Source organism: Cydia fagiglandana, chromosome 6 (genome assembly GCF_963556715.1).
Source record: "Cydia fagiglandana chromosome 6, ilCydFagi1.1, whole genome shotgun sequence".
Lineage (NCBI taxonomy): Eukaryota > Metazoa > Arthropoda > Insecta > Lepidoptera > Tortricidae > Cydia > Cydia fagiglandana.
Window position 1 is genome coordinate 8,712,794 of NC_085937.1, and position 19,879 is coordinate 8,732,672.

The following is a 19,879-nucleotide window of genomic DNA, read 5'->3' on the forward strand; positions in this document are numbered from 1 at the left end:
CAAGCAGTAAGTTTGACTATAGTAGCAGTGTAATACGTATTGTGCATGTTAGATTTATTTTCTACTTTATCCAGATAAAATAAAACGGACGTTCCTATTGCATTGGTGTAGTAAGGAATCTTTTATCTTATAATTAGTGACCTAAGGTTGAAAATCAAATGTAAGAAAAATGATGTAGCCAGAATGATGTATGATAGGGAAAAATAAACGTAAGAATCAATAGGCATATTATATTTACTACTGTATTATCACTAAAATCTACATAAGATTCAATCGTTTAAGTTACTTGGACAGCCTGTTTGTCTTTGGCTTGCCTAAAGGCCTGTATGAATTGCTTTCGGATTTCAAAAGCGATGACCGCCGCCGCCATGCCAGTGTTCAGGCTGTCAACGCCTTTTTGTAGGGGGATATTGAGTCGCAAACCATTCTGGGTAGCTGCTAACCTGTGAAACAAAAAAAAAATGGTTAACAATCGGCAAAAAAGATAGTTCGTCTATGCCAGGTAGGGCATGCTCCCGGGAATTCCCGGTTCTCATATTCCCGGGAATTCCCGGGAATTTTATGGTATCAAAAGAACCGGTACTGAAGACCCGGTACCGGTACTTCCCGATTCTCATCATATGACTATTTATTCCCATTTCAATAGTAGATGTATTAGTACTTTAGCTCGGGACATTATATAACATTTAATAATGGTGCTATGAAACGGGGGACCCAAATAACCCGATGAATTAACCTAGTAAAGTAGGCATTCGTGAAGGCAGGCCGTGCCGTCATATAGTGCTGAGTGCATCGACTACGCTACGGCCGTGTGGCTCGGCCCAGGCGGAGCCAATGTGTGCCGGTTAATTTCGTAAAATAGGTTGGAACGCCAATTAAGTGTTTGTTTATAATAAAATAAGTCATTTATTAATTCTTATGCAATGATTTATATGAAAATAAGTCATTCATAAAGATTGTACGCTAACAGAAACAATTTCATCCAACAGCTGATTGGATGTTGGCAAGTAATTAGTGATGATATCTAGTAATACCTACTAATAGCAAGACTAAAATCAAGTAATCAAAAGATGCCTTGAGAACCGGGAAGGACCGGGAATCCCGGTTCCGGCCATGCCCAGAACCGGGAAATGAAATTCTTGGTACCGGGACCGGTACTGCATGCCCTAATGCCAGGGCTCTCCAAACCCCGGCCCGCGACCCGTTCCAATCCGGCCAGTCGACACCCAAAGCGTCCGGCCCGCGGGAGCCAGGCTCCAGGGGTTCAGCCCTAACAGCAGCAACCAGATACTTATATAGCAGATACACCCCTCCCCCCCGGGGCCGACGGTGGCCCGCACGTAGGGATTGCAATCCAGCAGCATTTGCAATCCAGCAGCATTTTCAATCCAGCTGGATTTTAGCTGGATCGGTATCAATCCAGCGCTGCCTGCTGGATCCAGCAGACCGAAAAAAGCGCTGGATCCAGCTGGATCCAGCAATTGCAATCCCTACCCGCACGGAAGTTTCAAAGGCGCAATATGGCCCTCAGGTTAAAAAGTTTGGAGAGCCCTGGTCTATGCTAAAACTGTACGCGAAGCGCTACACGAAAGTATAGTCAGCAGGTATAGTTCGTTTTTTTTAGCATTAGTAAGAACTCCACAGAAGCAAGCGTGCAGTTTTTATCAGGCTCTTTAATTGTTAATAATTATTAAATTATCTGATGTAGCATGGTCAATACATATAATTTACTTCAAATTATTACCGCTAAAAGTGCCGGATTTGGAACCACAAGCTTACTTCTGCGAAGTTCTTTCTAATGCTAAAAAAACGGACTATAGGTATAGACAATCAAAGTGGCCAAAATCATAAAGATATAGATGCAAGTGCATTCAATAGGAAATACTATCCATATGAATAATACCTGTAGCTGTCCTCACTAATGCCCTGAGTCTCTCCACCAATAATCAAAGTCACATGACCTAAGGAACCATAATCCACTCCGTAATAAGGCAGAACTGGAAGTGTGCCTTGCACAGTTCCCTCGTCAGGTAAATCAATATCCAAGTCAAACTTTGCATTGCTGTCAGCGATGACTACTGAAGTATGCTTTGGAAGCTGTTTAGGCAAGTCTTCCCAATCTAGAGATGTGTAGATCGGTAGTCGAAAGTGAGCGCCAGCGCCACTTCTTACAACTTTGTGGTCCCAGACATCAACACATCCTGAAAAAAAATGGGGAATTTGTCTATTACAAGCAGTTTTCAATTATGAGGGGTTTTAAATTTAATATTTCGTTTATTATAAGCAGTTTATGTTCCTTAAACTACGTCCAGGACCCGGGTATGTCCTTAAACTACGTCCAAGACCACCGGTGGACGGGCAGCAGCGTCCCTCAAATTCGGTGTACTCGACTGCGATCGCCAACCCGCCTGCCAAGCGTGGCGATTATGGCATTCACCCCCCCATAAAAGGGGGAGGCCTATGTTCAGCAGTGGACGTCTTATGGCTGAGATGATGAAGCAGTTTTCAATTATGAGGGGTTAAAAATTCAATATTTTGTCTATTCCAAGCAGTTTTCAATTATGAGGGGTTAAAAATTCAATATTTTGTCTATTCCAAGCAGTTTTCAATTATGAGGGGTTAAAAATTCAATATTTTGTCTATTCCAAGCAGTTTTCAATTATGAGGGGTTAAACATTCAATATTTTTAAATTTTTCAATTAAGAGGGGGTTTTCAATCAACATTTTTTCTATTCCTTCATTGGCATTGCAACCAAATGAGTTATTTTCACCTGTTACCAACAATACCAACAAGTTGTTACCACTGATAACCCCTAGATTTTCTACCTTTTTACCACTGGGAAGAACTATTCTTCATCCCAGTAGTTAGTTTCCATTATGTTATTATATTAACTATGAAAGGAATATGTAGGTTTTTCAACCAATTGTGTTCAATATTACTAACCTTTAGTCAACAATACTTTTTCACAGCCAGACCCCACCGCTACTCTTAGTATGGCCCCCAAGTTGCCTGGCTCTCTAACTTGGTCACATATGATCTGCATTGGTAAGGGCTTGGACAACATTTTTACAGTTTGTGGTGTTGGTGTTTCAAAAATACCTGAAATTATAACAATTCGTATTTCAGTAAGGTTTTTTAAGTGAAAAGAGATGCGTGTAAAAAATTGTTTTGCCATTTATTGTTTAAGGTACAAAACTAAGTAATTTGTGTTCAAAATAAAGTAACACTCAATGTGACAACAGTGTATCTATAAGGTTACACTGTCTACAAGTTCTTTTAACACTTCTACCTTCTGCATTGAATGAATGAATGAAAACATTTATTTTCAGGCAACTATTGGCCCATAGATAAATACCTTAAAACTAGCATACATATTAATACAAAATATATCTTAAAACTAAAAACACAATTATGGCTGCGATGCAGTTCGCAACCCCGCAGTGTCAGGGAGCCGGCCGCGGAACCGACGGAACTTGACACCCTTCGGCCAAAACTCCTCCTTGGTGAAGGTCGCTAGATGTTCAGTCGGAACGCTCAGCACAAAAGAATTAAAATTCACACTGTGTCGAGATTTCAACTTCACGGCCCTCAGGATGAATCCGGACTTGACTCGTACATACTTCACGATCTCCTCGACCTTCGTAAGGTAGTGTAATCGGGACACATACAGCAGCGTCGTCGGTGTTGCGGGACGCAGCAAATGGTTAGGTCCAGTCGGTGCGGTACCGCACTGATTCGGACGAGCTGACTTCTTTCTCCTCTCCACCTGCATTGACACATACTCCAAAAACTTAGGGTGGTATTACACCTGTCCAATTTCTTTGTCCAATGTGCATTGCATCTCACTCTCTCATTAAGCAAAATGGGGGACGCAAATACACTGGGGACCAATATATTAGACGGATGGAATACCATCCTTACAGAAGGTAGAGCAGAGGCTCTTCTTTTCTGACTGTGTTTGAGGAAGTATTTCTTGCCCTATGACTGTGTTAGCAAGAAAAAAAAAATATGCATACAGGGTGGAAAGGCACGACGATCCTTCCCGGAAGTATTAGGTCGTTTAAGTGATACAGACCAGATTGGTAATGGTAAGAATCGTTAATTGAGTAAAAAATAAAAATACAAAATTTTCTACTTTTTAACTGTGGTGATAACCCTATAACATGTGCACATGACGGCTAGATTAAGGATCTCCGTCAGGAAAGCTCGGGACTTTACGCTTTTTTCCGATCGTTGACAGAATCGCAATGATGTATGAATGACGCATAAATGACAAATAAATCAAATGAATGCAAAAATATTACAAACAATTTTATTACTTTCTTAGATAATTACTTTTTGCCAATATTTAACACTATCTTATCTTCACATACGGTGTTCAAGTGTACCTCCGTGTCTTATAACCGCCGTGTACGCCGCAGCCCGCACCCGAGCCCGCGCACATTGCCCATGCGATAGTGTACTATGCTCTTCGTCATTTTTCCTCCGCAGATTGTCAAAAGCAGCAATTAGCCTTTAATGTCTCATTTCATCCGCAGTTTCACATTCCGTTTGGTACACCATATCTTTTACACAGCCCCATAAATTTAAATAACCACGAGCATCTAACAACTGCATTTTTATTTGAAGAATATGACATTAGATAAGTAAAGTTCAATGACAATTTAATTTCAAATATCAGACGTCTTGTCTATTTCCTACCACGCAAGAAGGTTTGTTAGTTAGGTATTTAAGACGTATTTATTCTTGATTTATTCTTAGTATTTCATTTTTGCAAGTTCATTTGGGGTGCGTCAAACACAATCTACTTGTAATTTTTATTATTTTAGATAGTTTCCAATTATTCGAAAATAATTTTGTGAAACGTGTTAAGAAACTAAAACCTTTTTTATCAGTCAAGGAAACCAGAGATATTTATAAGACAATTGCGTACTTTTGAGTGGTTGTCAATGTCACAATTTGAACAGTCGTTGTAAACAATGTTATGGTTAGTATTATTATTATTAAGGAATAACATAACTACTTCATTCAAGTATTGAACAAGTGGAACCACTAAGAAAGCGAAAATCCTGCAACGATTCTTACCGTGTTGTAAGCAGACCTAAGAATGGTTAGATGGCAACAAATAAGCATAATTTCCTGTCGTATACTGATTGTTTACAAGTAAGTTCATTGACCCTGTCACCTTTTAGGGTTAGAACAAAGTAGTTTTTTGCATGGATGTTTAAAAGGCCATAATTTAGAAACGGTTGCCCATATTACCATAGTTTCTATGGAGAAAATATAGAGCTTAGGCTAAACAATCCCCCTTTTGCGGAAAGGATCGTCGTGCCTTTCCACCCTGTATATAATATACTGGTCTTCCCCACATTGACCTTTGATAGAGAAAAATCAAGTATACAAACCAAATATTCCAGGAGGTGTCTCAACATTAGACCACATTGACATCTCCTTATAAGAAGTCTTGAATAATTTCACTCCAGTCTTCGGTAAGAATGGTCTCAAGTGATGTAAATCTTCTGTGTTACTAAAGATAATGTACTTAAGAGGACACTTAGCCTCGAGACCATCAACTATTAGTCGCCAACCTTCAACCAGGATCTGTCCACTGCGCATTTTGTCCTTCTTTGATTTTAATTTGACAAGAAGGGAACTGAAAAAAAATATATATAAACAATAGTTGTAATACTCAATCCACTATAACCAATCCACCAAACCTACAAAATGACTATACATTGATTTTGATATCTTATTTCAAATAAAAGTTGCATTTGTCAGGTAAGGTTTGGTGAAACACTGAACTTACCTTAACCATCCATCATTGTCTTTCAATTTTTCATACATAATTTCATTGTTATCATCAAACACTTTTGCCTGGCTCAGATAAAACTTCCTCTTTTTCATTAATTCGTCTCGTTTTTGCTTTATTTCTTTTGATTTTTCAGGAGTTAGTTTGTGCGATGTTTCGTTCTGAGAACTGTTTGTTACCGCAATCTTTTCTTTTTTGTTTTCTTTTTGTTTATTGAACTTCTCAGGATCTAAGGAAATTATCTTTTCCTTTTTCAAACTTACTTCTGAATTTGGCTCGTAAGGCAAGATTACTTTGGCCGGATTCCTGTGAGCCCATCGGCTATAAGACCTTGCTGTATCGAGAACTGGATGCCGGGCAACCAGCTGAACAGCGATACGATGTAGGTTTGTTAAGGACATCTTTCCCACTTTAAACAGTTAAAACAATTTTTTTTTTGTATTTTAACGTTTGCAAATCTTAATGCATTGAACATTTAGCGATAAAACTATTAGAATACTATAAAATTACACGTACAGTGCAGTGCAGCTACGAAAGTTTTAGGTTATATTTTTTTGAGTATTTGACATTTTTGACATATGCCAAACTTCAACTCACTTAAACATAGTTTACACGATAATTCGACATAAAGAGACCAATGGCCAAGCAATTGCCAAGCAGCCAAAAGGCTATTTTTCTTTATTTGTATGGATTTAAGTATTCAGTTTGTTATTTATAAAAATACAACATATTTTTGAACAATGTATTTATTAATATTATTCTATATTAAAGACACAGTAACTTCAGTAATGACAACTTAACATTTTTTTTTTGTATTTTTTATTACGTGGTCTTATGATATTTTGTTGACGTTGCGATGGAAAATTTTGTCAATATGCAACACTAACCTTATCATCGGCTCAGCTGAACTGAATGTTTTAATGTATTATCGTGATCTTGTGAATGCGTAGTTATTTTGTGTTTATTTTTAAACCAACACAAACTTCTAGACAAAATGGCAACAGGCGTACAACCTCGTGACGAGGATATCCAATTTACCCGGTCTGATCTTGAAAATATTCAAGACGCCATGAAGAATAAGAAATTTCGAGAAATGCTTGCGGAGTACGCTGAAGAAGTACGTGACCCGGCGAATCAAGCCCTTTACCAGAAGGAAATGACCCAGCTAGAGAAGGAGCGTGGTTATGATGTAACCTTTATTAATCCGAAGGGCGGGTATGTTATCAAAACAAGCGTCGCTGGCGACCGGAAAGCGTTCGTTAATATTTGTAGCAATGATAATGTCGGCAAACCGTCCTGCAGCGTTCAAGAGGTCGATAACCAGAGAGGTATGAATTGGCAAATACCATACACTATAATCCCTCCCAGGGAAGATTATGATCAGAAAAAACAGAGATGTGTCATTTACGATGTAGTGTTCCACCCTGACACATTGCGCATGGCAGAGGTTAATAAAAGGTTCCGTGAACTGGTCAACAAGACTGCGTTGGATGGCTTGATGAAGACATACAACATTCACCTGGATAACAATAATTTACGTTTTCCTAAGTCATTATACAAGGGAATGACTACTCCAGCTATTATTCGGAAAGAGGATCCAGATTTTAAGGGTATTCCTTTAGATGATGAAGAAGGTGCGGAACCTTTATCTCCTGAAGTATTGGAGAAATTATATCCACAACGCACATTTCCAGTAGAATCTAAATCTGAAGAAATTAAAAGTGTCAGTAAGTCCAAACCTAAAGCTAAATCTAAAAAAGAATTTAGTCATGAAACTATCAATGGATACACTATACCCAAGTACATTATCAAACAACAGAAGAATGTTGACATGCAAGAATTCACTTATGACAAAAACAGTAAACAGTACACTGCTATACCCAGTCAAATAGTGGTTGAAATTAATCTTCCTCTACTGTCCTCTACTAAAGATTGTACTTTAGATATTAAGGAAAAATCACTGAGTTTATCTTGCGAAAAGCCAGCTAAATACAAACTTGCCATAACTCTTCCATATGCAGTTAATGATGAAAATGGAAGTGCTAAGTTTGATAAAACAAAGCACATGCTTATTGTCACATTACCTGTAGTCAGGGAAAATATAAAGAAAGATAGTAGCAAAGCAGACAGTGGAGTAGAAAGTGAAGAAAACTCCAGTTCTCAAAGTGATGATGACCAGAGGGATAATTTAGTTGAAGAATTATCATCTACTGTTGCAGAGATTGCTATAAGCCCTACTACTCAACAACTACAACATAAATCATCTGAAGAAGCATTCTTAGACCCTTCATATGGATACATTTTACCATCATACACACATAATGTACTTGATGATATTGTTGCTTTTACTTTCCATGTTAAAAACACTGAGCCGGACTCTGTTAAAGTAAAGAGTGAAGACAATAAGGTTTACATCAAATTTACTACAGTAGGATCAGGATTTGTACCAGTTCATTATGCAGCACTTATAGTATTTGATGAGGGAGTAAAATTTGAGAATGCTACTGGAGAACCTTGGGATAACAATGTTATTCTACAGTTAGAAGTGTCTGGCAACTTGCCTGAAAAATTCCAAATAGGTTTGAGCGATGCTTCTCTAACCAGTGAATACTTTGACATGTCCCAAGTGAAAAAGTCTTCCAGTGACCAATCAGCTTTAAGTCAGAAACTGCCTCAAGATGAAATTTCTTTACCTGTTGTTGAAGTAACAAATTTCGGCTCTGAGACAAACATAGTAGTGTCCTCAAATATTGAAAATGAGGACAGTGATGACATTGAATCACCCAGATCTCCTAAAGAGAAAGAAATTGTGTGGGTGGACTCGGGAATGAATGAGACTGGAGCCAAGAGTATACTGAGGAAACCAATGCACATGATGAGAAGCTTTTCGGAGTCTAGTGTCGGAGATGTTGCTTCTTCAATGGATTATGTCAGCTCTGACTGTATTCCTGAAGAATCCAGCTTAAAAAAGACTGTTAGGTTCAGTGATGTCATTGCAAAACAATTTTATAGGTATGTATAAAAATAATGCATTGAAAATCTACATTACAAAAATTATGGTCATTCCATTAACAAATTTAAATTGATGTATTTTATTTACAGGTATAATTCATCTATTGAAGGGCAGAAGAAAAAGAATCAAAGGAAAAAGAGTAAAAAACGTACTCAAGACAGGCGCAAGAGTGAAAGTGAGGCGGAAGATGATTTCAACAACTCAACTCGGGTATCTTCAGTTATATTTATTCTCTATTCAAGTAGAGTAGCAGTTCAGTTATATTTAATCCGTTTTACAAGTAGTAGTAAGAATGGTTAAATAAACATTTCTCGTGACTCATGGAAAAAATCTTTTTATTAAATTAGTGTGCTTTGTTAAATGTTTAAACAAGTGTTACCAAGCCATATTTAGCACATAGATATGATTCGCACCTTCAGTCTTAGGCCCACTTGCACCATTCCACTAACCCGGGGTTAACCGGTTAAACCTGGACTTACCATGGTTACCAGTACAATTTGACACTGTGTTAACGGTTTAACCGCTTAACCCCGAGTTAGCGGGATGGTGCAAGTGGCGCTTAGTAGCATAATTCCATTTATTGGAGATGTAAATTAAATGCTTTATGTGTATGCTAACAGTGCCACCATACAAGAAAAGGTATCGTCTTGGGTCGTCCCATTCGTTTTTCGTCAAGTTCTTAAATTAGTCCTATTCTGCTTTCGTAACTTATTATACATTGAAAGCCACCGACGATTGTGACGAATGTAGAATGAGTGACGAAAGCAGAATAGGACTAATTTAAGAACTTGACGAAAAACGAATGGGACGACCCAAGACGATACCCAAGAAAAATTTGAACCTACGTAGTTTCTAATGAATAGTTTAGGTAACAAAATATATACTTTTTGTCGAAACCTTCCACTTTTTTGACCCAATTTCAATGGCTGATAGTAGACTTGACAGATAAGATAGTAAAAATATTCAATAACAATGTTATATAACTTATATAATAACAAAATGTTGTAAACATAAAGCACGGTTATAGCAAATTCTACCCACTTATTTATTTTTCTATTGTATAATCACATTCATTTTGTAGATTCCGAAATCGAAACCGAAGTCAGCTTTAAAACAGCGGCGCGACAGCGGGCTAGCAGACACTTCTGATGTTGAAAGCGAATGCCACAGCACTCCAACTGGCAGAGATATCCCCAGCGAACGGAAGGACGACGGAATCGACACCGACGCGTCGGATGGAAGCGCCCCTTCATCTGTATTTGACATTTACAACAATGACAACTCGAGGAAATCAGAACCCGTTATATGGAAATCTAAAGACGAAGAGAAAAAGTCAAAATCAGAGAAAGCAAAAGCCTCGGAACCCACAACCTGTGATAATATTAAACATAACACTGATCTCTATGATCCAGATAAACTGAACAAAGGCCAGTACCAAGAAGTAATGTTCAAAAACGATCTCATATTTGATTTGGACATGTGAGTGCTGTCATTTCTTATGTATCTCTTAGGGATTCACACACAGAATGGTATACAAATGTCTGATGTCCAATTTCATTTTATTAATTTAGTCCGCATAGTATTTTAGATATTAATTTGGAATAGTCCCAGTTTTAATTTAGTTCCTATCTTATTGCGTGTAGCTATTTTAGTTGTTTTTCGTGTTTGCTAAGTTTATGGCAATGGTTCACAATAACATCCAAGTATGGTCAATTATAAAAACATTGAATATATAAAGATTAAATATACAAGTGTCGTAAATTATGTATGTATTAAAAATATAGTACAAAAAGTTACAGTTTGTACATTTGTCTATAAATAAATATTCAAAACTAATTGTAAAAGGCAATAATTAACTTTACAACATTACAATTTTAATTGCATTTGTATGATGGTGTTTGTATAATAACTTACAAGACCCGCTTATGAGCTAGGGCTGATTTAGACGGCGCGCGAACTCGCATGCGATTTTAACCCGCACTGGTCAAAACCCGCAATGTAATGAAACTCGCATGCGAGTTCTCGCATCGTCTAAATGAGCCCTAAAGAATGGGATGAATTGACCGCCAAGGACGTCAACTGACGCACACGGTTACAGCCCAATATCGACCTTCATGCATTCTGATAAGGTTCACGATGGCTCCCTGCACATAATAGGCGTGGCGTCGAAAGGGTTAATGTGACCTTGACAGATGTTTGCAGTTTCCCACCGTCATGCAAACGCAGCATTAAATAAAATGACATCTAGTGATCTAGGTTTATAAACATATTTTCAGATAATTTTCATTGTGCTCATTTTAGACAATATTTAAATATTGGGTAGTTGAAATGCATTTAAATGGTACAAAATAGACTAATTGGTATTATTGGCTAAGATTGAAATAACAATGTCCTGTAGCTTAAGTTTTAGATCTAATGCACAGTGATGGTAGAATGAGTAGGAGTGAATGTAAGCAGGCACATATAGCACTAAACCACTTTTTTTATACCACTAACCAACTATATGTTAACAAATTGGCGTTTTAGCATGAAGATTAAAATTTAAATAACAGTGTAAAGTTTCTAGTTAAAAACGTTCATGGTTTTAGTAACTGCTCAGTGTTGCACAGTTAATAAATTTTTAACATAGTGTACCTGATGAAAACAAAAATATAGTATGTACTATCAATGTAAAAATATTGAAGATTTTGTCACTTACCGTTAAGCAAAGCAAAGGAATGCATCTTAATTATTGTAAGTAAAGCCACCTTCAGTGACTTCAGGCCCCACCACTGCTTAAAAGTGCCACTATCACAGAATAAATAATAGTAATAGTAGGTACAGAAGCCTCACTCTCTAACAAAACGCGTCTGTTACGATCAGGAAAGATATGGCCGCTAGATGGCGACAGCGCCACGCGCTGCTTATGGCAAACCCCAAAATTGGGGTCGAACGGATGTACTTTTAGCTACCTGTAGCAAAGCGACGAAATCGCGGAGTGAGACACGCCTGATACTATGCAACGTTTGTTAGGTATTCCTGCTATTGAGTCTTATAATGTTTAAAAAAGTATGTGCTAATCGTACAATTTTATTATGGTAGTAATCTGGAACTTAATTGCACATTTTTGTGTGCAGCTTGACTTTATCACAAAGTAGCGAATAATCAAAATAATAAATGTAACATAGACACCGAATTTATAAAAAAAATGTTAGAAAAAAAAACTTACAAAACGATGCATTGTTAGATTTTGTACGCTTAACAATATTAACCAGTGTAACTTAATGTACTTAGTGCAAGTTGTACTGTATACTGCCGCGCTTAGCACAATTATACAATGTATGTACAATTATATACCCTATTGTCATACAATAAGGTTGATAGCAGTACCTTCTTTACCATAAGGGCACACGGGGCCCGTGCCCAGGGCCCCCATCCTCAGGGGACCCCGAAGGACAGACAGTAACAATATATTTGATTACTCACAATAAATAGAAGATCATAGTAGAAAAATGTTAGTTTAATTAGCTCTCTTTACTTTACAAAAGGGCCCCAAATTCTTATGTGCCCACGGGCCCCAGCATAGTTTAAGACGGGCCTGGTTGATAGTAGAACAAGTTTTTAAACTAATTGGTTGGTTTAACTTTTGTGTCCCTTTAAAATCTTGGTTTTAATGCTTTAAAATCAAGTATGCATTTGTAGTGATTAAGTTTAATTATGCACCAGCTATTGAAAGCTAGTTGGTAGGTAGAAAGTGTTTTAACATTTTTTTATCAAATATCAATACTGTAGACTTAGCATGAGTGCGCCGCGACAGAATCTCGCACGCGAGAAACGCTACCTGCCCATCTTTGTAACTGTATTATGCAATTGGCTAATTGGAGAGGGACCGGTGGTCTGTCACGTGCTGAGCCTACTGTATTTTAGTTGAGGGACAGAATAATATCAAAAAGATGTACATACATAGTTAATCTGCCCAGTTATTTGGTACGTAGGTATGCTAGGCGCGGCTGTATAAAATATAATATTTTGTGCCTTTTCTATCACTGGCCACGCAAGATTCAGTCGACCAGCTGTTGTCATAAACTGGCACATTTCAGTGAGTTTGTGTAATTGTTTATCGATAGAAATGATCATGAAGTTATTGTTTTCTGTAGTTTATTAATCGCTAATATTGCTATGGATTGACTTTTATGACTAGGTATATTAATTATGATGTAATTTTGAATAAAATGTGTCAATAAAATAATATCAATCTTTGATTTTATAAAATAAGTTCTTCCTAATTGGTTATCTTATCTGTATGAGGGGGCGGAGTTTAGCTCATTGCAAGGATGAATGCAATTTTTCGTAAGGTGAACACCGCGATTACCGCGAACCCACTCCACTGCTACAGGCGTCGAAATAAACGACAAGATAACGTAGAAACGAGTGCGACAAGATAACGGGGTCTATTTATTACACTGAAATCCAGAGGGCTGCCTGGGAATATTTCCCATAGTTCCTAAAGGAGAAAGGAGACGGAGAACGATATCCTCGTAAGACCCACCATAAAGTTTTCCAACGTTTACTTTGAACCTTGTTCTATATATAAGTAAATTGGAATGAATTTCGTTTGTTTTAAAACGCAATGAAACAAAAGAAACGCATTGTTGAATTATGCTTGTGAATAAGTACCTAGCTATATTCTCTTTCGTGATTATCGAATGTTTTGATTTAGATCCTCCCATGTTTCCAGACTGGTTAAGTAAAGTTTCTGTAGCGGCCAGTGAACTAAAAATGTAGGCACCTAGACGATACTCGTCTCCCCGACAGACGAGACAGTGTCGAGTTTCAGTTGGGGTATAAGTATTACCAAATACAAATTTCATAAGTCTTAAAAGACATGCCAATATGAAGCAAAATGTGCGTCAGTTCACCGTCCGGTGCCTGTTTCCGCCCACTTGATGTAGTTGCTACAAAAAATTGCGTATCACTTGAATATACAGGTAGATATTCAAATTATAGGCATTTCTTGAATATTTAGGCATATATTCAAATTATATATACGCAATTCTGTAGCAACTACGCCAAGTGGACAGCAGAGTAGTGTTAACGGAATTGGTATAGATAATTTCAACTGAAATGGTAAATTAAGGTTAATATTAACGTAATTAATCATTAGGGTTGAAATTATTTATACCAATTCCGTTAACACCACCCCGCTGCACCAAAAATGCTGGAAAATGTACGATCACTGCTAATAAGTAAGTGTGAGAATAATCAACATAAAGTATGGTGGGTGAATTATGGTACGGTACGTTTTTTTATACATTGTAGGGTCTGCCATTTTTGGGCTACATTGGAAACTTAAACTTGACATACGCTTCGCGCCAATAAACAGGGGGCTCCTGTGCTGCCCCCTACAGTTAATGCACGTTCCCTATAATAGAAATATATCATTAATATCAGTTAACACAACAATTGTCTTAAACAGCAATAAAGGCGTTCTTTATTTATTTTATAATTTCTGTTTTGATATTTGCAGGGACTTCTGCTGGCCCGTGAAATCAGTGCCGAAAAGATGGGGTTAAACGTAAGTAAACAGATTATTCCAAGTCACAAAAGAAAAACAATTTTAACTCAGTACCTATAAAACCTTAAAATCTACGGCACTTATAATTAGTAATTACCAATGATCGTACATTTTCCAGCATTTTTGGTGCAGCAGAGTAGTGTTAACGGAATTGGTATAGATAATTTCAACTGAAATGGGAAATTAAGGTTAATATTAACGTAATTAACGCTAATTAATCATTAGGGTTGAAATTATTTATACCTATTCAGTTAACACCACTCCGCTGTACCAAAAATGCTGGAAAATGTACGATGTCTGGTAATTACCAAATTAGCAATCTTTCTTCTTGAAATTAACTATGTAGGTAGGTAGGTATATAGTAACTGTAAAGGTTTGCAACCTTTGACAAGCTTTTTGATCAGTGACTGGCCAGTCGTCACTCTATTCGAATTTAGATTCTGATCTTGCTGCCAGATGGAACGGGGTGCGGATCGGCATATTCCTAAAGAGGCAGCCATTAAAAGTAGTCGATGCCTGATGTTATGTTAGCTAACTAGCTAACCTGTGAGAGAAAAATGTATAACTAAAATACTATCTATCTGTGTTTAATGGTCTTCCCATGTTCTTCCACATCCTCCCTGCTAGGTCGTATCCCTTTACATGGTGGAGGTGCGGATTAGATACCTACATACTTAAAAAACACAAAAGAACGCTACTTTCATAGATTAAAATACCTAACTAATATGTTAATAATAACAAGGTAGGTACCCGTGTACGTAAAACTGACGTCTGGTACCTAATCCTAGTTTCTGTCGCTACCTAGGTAATATGCTGGTCGATGTCACGGCGATTGTAAACGAGCTTTTGAACAGGAAGGTTTGACTTTGACAAAATTTGCTAGTCATTTACAGATTGCAGGCCGGGGTGTTTCTTTTAGCATTTTGCTCGCCGTATCTACTTGACGAATGAGTCTCTCTTGTCAGGCAGAGTGCAGGTGTTGCCACTTTGTAATTTGAAACGAGCTACGTTTTTCATGACCGTTTTGGTCCTTAAATACCTACCTATAGTTACCTCGTCATAACAAGCCATTAGAATAAGACTGCATTGGTTTAGGGAAATATATAAAGCTTGACACTGACTTACAAAAAAATTATAGGTATATACCTACTTATTACGAGTTTAAATGTGTATTAGTGAATTCGGGGTAGGGGAATTACCTTTTATTAAATGAATAAGTACCTACTACCCATACCGCCAAAGTCGTGGCCTTAGACAATAGAATCGGAAACATTAATAATATTACATCGTATGTAGGTACTTATGTACATGTGGGTAGGTACCTTATACTCGTACATAAATATGTAGGTATAGGTACTGTGCCTAGCAACGAATTCCTGTGCATATCTTTGGAGTATTAATAATGTCTCCAATTTGAAAATACCGAGTTCACTAAACATATCTCCGTTTAAATCTGCGGGTAGAGGCTTTTAAGCCGCTTGCCATTTTATTTAACATGGTCGCAATTTAAAAGACGGCTCTCCGGGACCGGGTTGCCCATTTTCTCCTACCCCTAGCCATGACGACGGGTGACAACACATTCACGATCCTATTTATAAAGCCAAAAACCCAAAAAAGCATATACACTAACAAATAAATCAAACTGATTTACATCTAGCACCTACATACAATATTGTTTGTATCTTTTTACGCACTCGTCAAAAGGAAACATAGTTTAGTTGATTAACGATTTGTTATACATTTTAGTATGTAAATAAACTTTTTTAGACCACTGAAGGCCGGCTAGAAAAATTAGGATAATATAGAACATTGTGTACGTTGTTTTAATCGTCACACTTACGTCACATTTTGTTAACTGCCCGCTTGCTATATCCAAATGTGTGCAATGAAAGTCTAGTTTAATGTGTGATTTATTTTGTGACAGTAAGATATTCATTAAAATGAGCTTTCAAATGCACATATGGCGTGGCTGAGCAGTATTCTTGTTATAGTTTTCTCCCACGACCTGCGACTATAAAACGTAGCTACATATCTAGAGTAGACAATGTTACGCTAACGGCTCTACGTGCGCGAGCAACGAGATGACTACTAAAATGTAGAGGCAACCTTAATATTATCTATTATTAATGGTACCTAATCCATTGTATATATTTATTACCATTAAGTACCTTATATATTTTAGTATGCAGTAGAATGCAGCAGGTACATTAAACGTAAGAATATACTGCGTAATGAAGATCCCACGTATGTTTCCTTCCCGATGAGCAATAATAATATTATCAGTTAAAAATTAGGTAAGTAGGTAGATGCCAAAGAAATGTAGGAAACAGTCAAATTAGGAAAAAAAATAGTTGGTACAAAAAATTAAACATCCAAAAAATAACTCTCCATTCTTCACCTTCCGAGAAAAAAGTTAGTAGGATAAATCTTCTAAACTCCTTAAGTCGTATTGTTAAAATCCTCGTATTGTAAAGGTGCCGGACTTCGGTATGTATTAAGGCCCTTACAAATGTGCACAATACATTGTGTCGTAATGGAGATCCGGGCTCGTAGGTACGTCACGGTGCTATTTGCACTGGCGTGGAAACACATTTGGCCGTGCCTATTTATCATGGGCGGGCGGGTACGTGAGCCATCTTCGTCTTGTCATTAACTAGCTCATTACCGTTAAAAAGTCTATTCTATGGCACGAGTTTAAACACTTACTACGAGTATATTTTCATCATGTCCTCTACCGCTGGTTCAATAGAATATCTAAAGACTTTTCCCGTTTGAAAGTGTGTCGCAACTTTATTATATAAGATATCATTTCCGAGTTTCCTTACCGTACGTCTCTGGGAAGAGTTGTTTTTTTCCTTTTTTGTCAGAAATACTGCGATTTAAGGTTCCCCAGAGGCCGGTTGTGGCATATTCCCGCATATATGAGGCTTCGAAATGATTTCCTTCCTGTTATTAGACGAACATTAACTGGACGTGGACGCATTTCCTTTTCCATAGGTACCTATTTAATTTTGATTTTCAACGTGAAGAAGCTTTTTAAATTTTACCTATCAACTAAGTATGTCAACCATTTTCACAACCACTAGTACTAAAGGTACTTACTGGATTTTAAAAATTAACTTCTCGTTCAAGTATTTCATTTACTTTCTGTACCTACTTAATATTTGACTATTTTTTACTTTTTCTTTCCGTTGCTCAAAGGTTGACTGGAAATGATCCTTGACAGGGTAAGTTAGTTTTTGTAATGTTCTGATTCTAATCTGTACAATAAATTTTTACTTACAAGTTTGTTCAGATCGCATCTAAACATTTCCTTTCCTACAAGTCATGCACTGTAAAGAAGTGGAACGCATATCACGGAAATAAAACAGCTTTTTAGCGATTAGACCGCCTGTTGTTTAACCTCTTCTTCCTGTATTATTTAGGAATATTATTTTCTGTAATGAGATGTGCAAAAAAGACTATTTGTATTGTATAAAATTAAATTAAATAGTACTACCTACTCGTACCTACTTACATCTATGCAAGCTCGCATGTAACGTACTCTGTAGAATTACATTCACGTCGCACTTGCCGCGGGCGGGCGGATACGCGCCGCGTGCCATTAATCACCCCATTGTTGAAACGACGGCCACAATGGCCGCCAGCCCCGGGATTATTTCCTTCGCTGCTCGCGCTGCTTCGCATTAACACTAACTTGACCCAGTTGACCCGTATCTTAAGTTAGCTTTGTATTACTATTTGTCAGTCTCTGTGCCTTATCTTGATTTGGGACACTTTTTTTGTGGCCTGATTAAATTTTAGTAAAAACATGCACCGTATTTTAAAAGATGAATGCGAAATCCTACAAAATAAATTTTAAAAATTAACTCCTCATACAAGTAAGTATATATTTCATTTACTTTCTGTAGGTACCAACAAAATATTTATTATGTTTATCTTTTATTTTTTCTCTCAGGTTGATAGGAAAAGACCCCTAATAGGGTAAGTTCGCATTTGTAATGTTGTGATTCTAATTGTTTAGGTACATACAAGTATGTTCAGAACGCTTCTAAATACTTCCTTTCCTATGAAACACAAGCAATGTACAGCTGCAACGCACGTAACGAACTTTGTAGAATTACATTCACGTCGCACTTGCCGCCGGCGGGCGGATACGCGCCGCGTGCCATTAATCACCCCATTGTTGAAACGACGGCCACAATGGCCGCCAGCCCCGGGATTATTTCCTTCGCTGCTCGCGCTGCTTCGCATTAACACTAACTTGACCCAGTTGACCCGTATCTTAAGTTAGCTTTGTGTTATTTGTCAGTCTCTGTGCCTTATCTTGACTAGGGTCAATTTTTTGGGGCTGATAAAATTTTAGTAAAAACATGCAATTTTCTAGAAAACCGTATTTTAAAAGATTGATGGATTTACGCGTATTTAATACGACATCCTTAAAAGTTGTTTATATGTCAATTATCCCTTAATTTGGCAGTCAGGACATGCGTAACCTTTTAAAAATCTTTTTTTGTATTTTTTTCCTAATCACTAATCAGAAGCATTATAATTATTGAGCGCCACTGCAAAGATGCTTGACGTCACTACCTGTCCTTGACTTTTGTATCCATTATCTTATTTTACCTATCCATTATCTTAAGTTGGCCATTATCTCCAAAGCCTAGGTATCTTTAGCGATCACTTCCAGAAAACATAAAACTTTTCTATAAGATCCTCTTCCCGCACAGTTTCCTAATTGCCTATCATGGGACTTTGTTGTTGGTTTATCTCCAACTGCTTTCTTTGTTTGCTCGATTAGGTAATGTGCAACTTACGGCGAACCAAACCAAGACTAATATATTATGTAATATAATTAGTTAAGTATGTGGGCGAAGTTTGTAAATAATGCCTAATTCATACTCATTCTCAAAGTTGTTAAATCATTTATTTACATACAAGATGGTTATACGAAATTAATAATTTAATTCTCAACTCAAAGTAAACTTCAACCTGTATTTTCCGCTTATTTTCATTTACCAACATTCACCTTCTTAATTATCAAGTATGTAGATACTACTCGTAATTATTCAGAAATTACGAGCACAGACGTTCTTAAAATAAATTATCTCGTTATAAACTTATCAAGTTTATATTACTCCACAGACACGGAGCCACAGGTGTCCTTAGGCGCCTAATCTGTAGATTCCATTTGTGAACCCTTCCCGGAAAACATTACAGTATAAGTAGCTATAATAGCTATTTCCTTAAACAAAAAGAAGCTCCCTTTCAACAAAGTCCTTCGCCTAATGTGTGTACAACAATCATAACATCGCAAAAGGGCCAGCGACACTGAATTCGAAATGCCGTTAAGGGGCTTTATTCTCGAATGTCCAGTAGACGGACCAAAATGATATTCGACGACGTCGTTTGCTTTGCAATATAATATTTTTGTAAGCAGATGCTCTTACATTGACACGGACATTGGAGCCAGATTCCGAATTAACAACTTGTTACGGTTTT

At 37.3% G+C, this 19,879-nt stretch overlaps 2 protein-coding genes and 1 long non-coding RNA gene across 3 annotated transcripts in view; 1 reads left to right on the plus strand and 2 right to left on the minus strand.

Moving 5' to 3' along the window:
* LOC134665109 (uncharacterized) overlaps positions 1 to 19,879 on the minus strand; it is a 347,418-nt gene that overhangs the window by 309,608 nt on the left and 17,931 nt on the right. The window lies entirely within an intron of this gene.
* Positions 244 to 6,359, minus strand: LOC134665086 (rRNA methyltransferase 3, mitochondrial). Its single transcript, XM_063521898.1, has 5 exons — positions 5,808 to 6,359; positions 5,407 to 5,654; positions 2,945 to 3,100; positions 1,904 to 2,201; positions 244 to 443 (listed from the first exon to the last, which is right to left on the minus strand). Exons 1-5 carry the CDS (start codon positions 6,209 to 6,211, stop codon positions 278 to 280), a joined length of 1,272 nt encoding a protein of 423 aa, XP_063377968.1. The 5' UTR covers positions 6,212 to 6,359; the 3' UTR covers positions 244 to 277.
* On the plus strand, positions 6,675 to 13,051 carry LOC134665067 (protein kintoun). Its single transcript, XM_063521862.1, has 3 exons — positions 6,675 to 8,822; positions 8,913 to 9,033; positions 9,905 to 13,051. Exons 1-3 carry the CDS (start codon positions 6,805 to 6,807, stop codon positions 10,304 to 10,306), a joined length of 2,541 nt encoding a protein of 846 aa, XP_063377932.1. The 5' UTR covers positions 6,675 to 6,804; the 3' UTR covers positions 10,307 to 13,051.

What these genes read in the sequence shown, in the direction of transcription:
- LOC134665086 (XM_063521898.1), bottom strand. Translation starts at nt 6,211, where the DNA reads ATGTCCTTAACAAACCTACATCGTATCGCTGTTCAGCTGGTTGCCCGG. An exon ending in GACAATGATGGATGGTTAAG is followed by an intron (nt 5,655 to 5,807) that starts GTAAGTTCAGTG and finishes ATTTTTTTTCAG; the next exon opens with TTCCCTTCTTGTCAAATTAA. An exon ending in GACACCTCCTGGAATATTTG is followed by an intron (nt 3,101 to 5,406) that starts GTTTGTATACTT and finishes TTATAATTTCAG; the next exon opens with GTATTTTTGAAACACCAACA.
- LOC134665067 (XM_063521862.1), top strand. Translation starts at nt 6,805, where the DNA reads ATGGCAACAGGCGTACAACCTCGTGACGAGGATATCCAATTTACCCGG. An exon ending in ATTGCAAAACAATTTTATAG is followed by an intron (nt 8,823 to 8,912) that starts GTATGTATAAAA and finishes TTTTATTTACAG; the next exon opens with GTATAATTCATCTATTGAAG. An exon ending in ATTTCAACAACTCAACTCGG is followed by an intron (nt 9,034 to 9,904) that starts GTATCTTCAGTT and finishes TTCATTTTGTAG; the next exon opens with ATTCCGAAATCGAAACCGAA.